The sequence below is a fragment of the Plasmodium reichenowi genome, chromosome 6 (genome assembly GCF_001601855.1).
Source record: "Plasmodium reichenowi strain SY57 chromosome 6, whole genome shotgun sequence".
In the NCBI taxonomy this organism is placed as follows: domain Eukaryota; phylum Apicomplexa; class Aconoidasida; order Haemosporida; family Plasmodiidae; genus Plasmodium; species Plasmodium reichenowi.
The window spans coordinates 246,612-254,111 of record NC_033651.1 but is presented as its reverse complement, the minus strand read 5'-3'; the positions used below and the strand labels follow the sequence as shown (position 1 = coordinate 254,111).

The following is a 7,500-nucleotide window of genomic DNA, read 5'->3' as shown; positions in this document are numbered from 1 at the left end:
TATAATTATGTGTATAAAAACCAAAAGGTTTTTCTCCTACATCTTCGATATTTATATTGTTATTATCACGTTCGATATTTGGAGAGTCGTTATTATTACTATTATATATATATATATCTTTAATATCATCCATATTATTTATGTCCACATTATAATGTTTCATATTATTCCTAATAGAAGTTGTTGTAGTAGTTGTTGTAGTACTACCATTATTATTGCTCTCTAGAAGATTCGAATTATTATTTATATAAGTAATATTCTTAACACAATTATTATTATCCGTATCATTAATATCTATATTAATAGATCTACTATTAGGTATATAAATGTTTTCATTATTTACCTGTGCAATATTTGTGAATATAACATTATAATCATAATTATTAATGTTTTCATAATTCTTCTGATTTATGAAATTTTTTGTATTATAAATTTCCTCTTCATGTTCCTCTCCATATTTTATGCTTCTGTTCTTAGAACCGTCACAATAATAGATACTATTATTTATTAAATTATCATTATTATTATTATTATTATTATAACAAGATATTTTATAATTATTATATTCAGTTTTTGAATTATTATTTGTTATATTATCCTTTAGATGTATATTATCAATATTGTTTTCATCAACATTATTGTTTATATCTTTGTCGAAGATGAAATATTTATTATTATTATCATTATAATAAGGGATGTTATTATTTTTTCTTTTATTAATTTTTTTTATCGTATCATGTTTAACATCATTTTTATCTTCGATAGTTATATAATCTTCATCTATTGTCTTTTCAATCATTTCAATAATTTTTTTTTCATCATTAAAAATATCATCTTGTGATAAATTATTCTGTGAGGATATATAATTCGATTCTTTCCTTATATAATCACCATATTGATTATTTAACATATAATAATTATAATTATAATTATTATTATCATCATCATCATTGTGGTTGTTATTATCATCATCATCATCACCACCATTGTGGTTGTTATTATCATCATCATCATCACCATTGTTGTTATAATTTATTTCATTTTGATCAATATTTTCTTGGTTACTATTCTTTGCCTTGAAAAAATGTTCTATCTTATATCTTATATTATTTGTTGTAGCACTTAATATAGGTAAAGTACTTTCTCCTGTCTTATAATCAGCATTAATATACCTGTTACATTTTTCATTATAAAATTGTATATTTCTATCTTCATAACTATCTATCTTGTTATTAGGTTCTAATGTTATTTTGTCGAATGTATCGATAGGCTTATTTGTATGATGTCTATTTATAACATTCTTCGTTTTATATATTTTGTTCATTTTATTTTTCCTGTTTATATTAATATTTGTTACATCTATGGGATCTATATCAGGGATGAATTTTTTTTGAGTATTGTGTAATAATTGTAGTGTTTGTTTAGAAGTATTTTTTTTATTATTCTCATAAGTAAAATTATTATGAAGAGGATTATCCTCACGGATAATATAATTATTTATATACCCCTTATGGATATTATTACCATGACCATTATCAATATAATAACAATTATTTATATTATTATTTATATTATTATTTATATTATTTATGTGATTATTTATATTATTATTATTTTCAATATTTCCGTTATCTTTATTCTGTTCAGTCTTATTATTGACATGAATATCTACATCATTATTTATATCATCAAAAAAGGATTCATACTTCTTCTTTTTGATTTTATATTTTTTTATTAAAGTATATATGTTTAAAATAGGAGATACGACATTTGTTGCACATGTAGAATTGTTTTCTTTATACCTATTTAATAAAGTACGTTTTTCAAAATGAACATTCCAAATATTATAATGTTGATCATCATTTATAAATTCATCATGGTCATTTTTAATTATGTCATGGTCATTTTTAATTATGTCATGATCATTTTTAATTATGTCATGATCATTTTTAATTATGTCATGATCATTTATAATATTATCATTACATTTTTTATTTATTTTTATTATATTTGTAAAAATATCTTTTATTTTATTGTATCTTTTAGTATTTACAGGTGACAATTCCATATCTATATGATATAATGTATTAAGGAATTGTATTTGTTTATTTTGTTTTGTATCATCATAAGATTGGATATTATTAGAAACCAAATTTGGAAAAATATTATTATTAAAAGAATCATAATTATTATTATATTTAATATTTTTATTTATTTCTTTTAAAGAACATTCTTCATTCTCTTCGTCTTCTTCTTTCCATTTTGATTTGTCACTTTCTTTATTATTCTTTTCAAATATGGTTTCTATACTTTTTTGAATATATGATGGTAAATTATGTATATTTTGATAAGTGAGTTCTAATTTGTTATCATTAATATTATTACTATTACTATTATTACTATTACTATTATTATTATTATTATTATTATTATTATTATTACTATTTATGTTATTTATTTTTTTCTTGCTAATGTTGTCTTCTTTTATATCACGTTTGCTCTGGTTATGCCTTATGTTTAATAAATATATATCTTTTTTTATTTCTTCCTTATCATTTATAAAGGGTGTGTTACTCATATATAGGGATCCATTTTGTTGTTGTATATGATTATTACCAGATGTGGATAGAATATTATCATAAATTGGTTGGATACTTTGTTGTGTATCTTCATTATCATAATATTCGTCTTCTACATAAAGCTCCGTAAAAAATTCTGTGTTATAAATAAAATCGAGATGATTTTTCAAATGAATATTTTCTTTTTGGAAAATACGACAATTATCAGGTGTTTTATATTTCTTATGTTGAATATGTGTTCTATGTAAATTATTATTCGGTATATACAATTTATAAAATTTATTAAATGGTTCAGCCATTAATAAGTTTTGTAATTTCTTATATCCAAAATGTAAACTATTTAATTCTTTTTTAAATTGAAGTATAAATTGTTGTTTTAATTGTGCAAGTACCAATCCATTTGTTTTATGATCAACTAGGAATGATATTATTTCTAATACCTCTTCTAATGTCTCGCATATATCATAATTTAAATTTCTTATTTTAGGATACAGATCATCAGCACTTTTTTCACATGCAGACACTGGTAATAAAATACGTTGCGAATAAACAAAAATTCCTTTATGTATAGCTAGCTGCACTAAATGGATAATATCACCTAATCGTTTAGAATGAAAATGTTTAATTTCTTCTTTTAATTTTGCTGCAAAAGCATATCTACCACCATTAAACATATAAGATTTCAGTTTTTTATTTGATGAAGAGCAAAATATACATTCGTTATTATTATTATTGTAACCGTTATTGTAATTATCTTCATATTGCCCATTATTATTGTAGGGATAAAGAATATTATTATTATTCTCACCACTTTGAAGATTCTCACCACTTTGAAGATTCTCACCACTTTGAAGATTCTCACCACTATGAAGATTCTCACCACTTTGAAGATTCTCACCACTATGAAGATTTTCACCACTATGAAGATTCTCACCACTATGAAGATTTTCACCACTTTGAAGATTTTCACCACTATGAAGATTCTCACCACTATGAAGATTCTCACCACTTTGAAGATTCTCACCACTTTGAAGATTCTCACCACTTTGACGATTCTCACCACTTTGAAGATTCTCACCACTTTGAAGATTCTCACCACTTTGAAGATTCTCACCACTTTGAAGATTTTCACCACTTTGAAGATTCTCACCACTTTGAACATTTTCACCACTTTGAAGATTCTCACCCCTTGTAGGCGTATCCTCTTTCATGTCTTCACCTTTCTTGTCTCCCTTTCTATATTGCATCATTTTGATAGCAAAATTATTTAGTAAGTACCAGTCCTTTTTACTAAATGTGTCATTCAAATTATGACTATCGACAAATCCCTGAAACCACTTTGGTTCTTCATTTAAATAAATAACACAACCAATTTCTCCTTTGACTCGTACCTCTATTTGTATATTACACAAAGTTGTAATTTGTCGTAGTATAAAGGCAATTTCAGCTGCTGACCAGAAATTATAATTTATATATATTTTCATTTGGTTAGCTACATCACCTAGATATGATTTTATCCCTTCTTGATATAAAAATAAAACAGATTTATAAAAATAATATTTTATTTTAAAAAGAAAACATTCAATATCTAAAGATTCCTTTTTTATAATTAACAAAACTTTTTTTAACCACGTATTTTCAATAATAGGTTCAATAATATATTTATCATTACAGAATGAATTATTTTTAATTAATTCTATATAATTATTATCGCTATCTATATTACTATTATTAAGAAATGATAAATTATCTTTTTTTTTGTTATCTTCATTTATATCATCCAACTCGTCTATACTGTTTGTATAATTAAAACAATCTGTATTAGTACTCATATCCTTTCTATTGTTCATATGATTCCCGTTCTTTGCATCCATCACATTATATATATTACTCATATTATTAACATTGTTTAGGTTATATCCACCACCGTTATTATTAGCAAGTGTGTTGATATTTTTAATGTCGTTCATTATATTAGTACAGTTCATATGATCCAACAACTTATCTTTAACAATTCTGTTATTAGCTTCATTCTTTATCTTGATCATATTATTAACTGCTTTATTATTATTGTTATAATAAATAGCCCATGTTAAGCCACCTTTACGAAAGGTACCTAAACTTTTTAAATTATTGAAAAGATACGAAGTGGAGATATGAGATTTTTTCAAGGCGTTAATAATTCTGGGGTCTTCATCTACTAAGTTAATATCTCTATCAAGTATTTCTTTTATTTGTTTAATATAAATTTTATCATCAATATTTAGACACGCACTGCATAAATTCAGGCTAAAATTTTTGGTATTCTTCCTTTTCTTATTATTACACATGGATGCTTTCATATTAATAATATTATTATTGTTATTATTATTGTTATTATTATGGTTGTTATTATTATTGTTATTATTATGGTTGTTATTATTATTGTTATTATTATTGTTGTTATTATTATTATTGTTGTTATTATTAGATGATACTATATCATTCATATGATTAAATTGGTTATTAATAACACCATTCCTATAATTTATAATACTTTTGTTATTCAATTTTGAAGATATGTGTGAATTAATTCTAAGCTTTTTATATTTTTTCTTAACATTAAACATTGTATTCATATTACCTTCATTCTTAATATCGCTAAAAGAATGATAATAATTATCATTACTATTTATATGATATTGAATATTTTTATTATCATGATAGTCCTGGCTTTTTACAAAATTTGTATTATTATGAATATCTTTTTTGTTATTAAAAAAGTTATTATCATATTCATTTATTTTTTTATTATTACAATTATTGATTGATGTATTTTTATAAAATGGATAAATATTACTATTATTACTATTATTATTATTATTATATTGATTTGTTGTGTTGTATTTTTTATAACCATGATGATAATTGTTGATATTATACATATTATTATTATTATTATTATTATCATTATTATTATCATTATTATTATTAGATATATATATTTCCTGGTTCGAATTATACATTTTTGCTGTATCATTTTTATACATTTTGTTTCCAGATATTAAGGTCATTTTCTTATTCATGTTAAATTCTACAACATCATTATTTTTATTCTTTTTTAAATTATAATCATTGTCATCTTTATCATTATTAAATAAATGTTTAAATATAACATTTTTGTAATTTTTCTTTTTCTTAACGTCCTGTAAATTTTCAACAGCACTCACAGGTTTATCATGAACCATTTTATATGTATTTATATTATTATCATACGTATATATATCTTTCGTATATATATCTTTCGTATATATATCCTTCATATATGTATCCTTCATATATGTATCCTTCATATATATATCTTTCATATGTTCATCTTTTAAAGAATAATTATGAACATTTTCGATGGTTCTAATATTATCATCTTCCATACATTTATTTTTTAATATGGTGTTTTTTTTTTTCTCTGTTATTACATCAGGTTCAGTTATAGATTTGTAAAAATTATGTTTGCTTTCTTTTTTTTTATTTAATATAGACATATGATTATTTACATTTAATAAAGGACCTACTTTTTGATCTTCTCTTTCTATATATATACTTGTCAATTTATTTTTTTTTTTATTGAATGAAAAATTTATTTTATCATTTGTTAAATTTATGTCATTATTTTGTAGAACAAAATTTTTATTTCTTTTTATTGTATCATTACTATTAATAAATCCTTGATTATTATGTTGTGATGTATGATAAAAAGAGGATTTATTTTTTTTTATAAATCTAGAATTGTTATTTTCATCATCTAATAACATTATATTATTTTCATGTGTATTACGATACGAATCTACATTATCATTTACAATAAAATTTTCATAACAATAATTATTGTATGTTTCTTTTTGTATCTCCATTTTGTTTAAAGATATATCAGGATTATGTCCTTCATTTATGTAATTATAAACAGGTTCGACGTTATAATCAAAAGAAATATTGTTATGTGAATAATTACAATCATTAGTTGATTTATCATTTTTTTCATGGATATTATTTAAATCATTATTTTTATGAATGTGTGCTTTATTATGGATACTTGAACTTTTGTTATAAGTATTTGCTAAATATGTAGACTTGGTATTATTATTATTATTATTATTATTGTTATATTTTTTTTTTATTTCACTATCATTTATATAAGTCTCATCAGCTTTTAACAACATATCATTATATTTTACATCCTTCTTATTAAATCTTTTCATTATACAACTTTTATTCATGTTATTATCATTCATATTATTTATTTGTTTTCTATTAATATAATCTGCAACATGTGATATATAATTTTTTTCATATTTATTATTATTATTATTATTATTATTATTACTATTACTATTGCTTATGTTATAGTTTCTTTTTTTCTCTTCCTGTTCCTTTTCACGTTCTTGTAAATCATAACGAACATCCTTCATGCACTTCTTGTTCTCTTTTTCAAAAACCATAATGAATTGTATAAATTTTTAAATTGGTTATATAAGAATAGAATTACACAAAAAAAAAAAAAATAAAATAAAATAAAATAAAATAAAAATAAAAATAAAAATAAAAATAAAAATGGACATACATAAATATATATATATATATATATATATATATATATATATATGTGTATGTGTGTGTGTATATATATATATATATATATATTTATTTATTCTTAAATACAACAAATTCTATTCTTTATACATAAACAAAACGGTTAACATATATGATAAGCTATTTGTTTTTTCTTTTTTCGGATATAGCACAAATAAAGAGTTACAAATGTTTTAATAAAATGAGTTTTTTAAAATATAATAGGAGAACAAAAAAAAAAAAAAAAAAAAAAAAAAAAAAAAAAAAAAAAAAAAAAAAAAAATAAAATAAAAAAAAAAAAAAAAAAAAATTTATA

At 21.4% G+C, this 7,500-nt stretch overlaps 1 protein-coding gene across 1 annotated transcript in view; it reads right to left on the bottom strand.

Annotated features, from left to right (window-relative positions):
• The window catches only part of PRSY57_0606300 (hypothetical protein), a gene marked incomplete at both ends in the record, with an annotated part of 8,319 nt that extends 1,265 nt beyond the window's left edge, over positions 1-7,054 (bottom strand). Inside the window, one exon of the mRNA XM_012906439.2 lies at positions 1-7,054. This exon is cut by the window's left edge and continues 1,265 nt beyond it. Within this exon, the coding sequence (XP_012761893.2) occupies positions 1-7,054 (7,054 nt within the window).
• Positions 7,055-7,500: the final 446 nt, after the last annotated feature.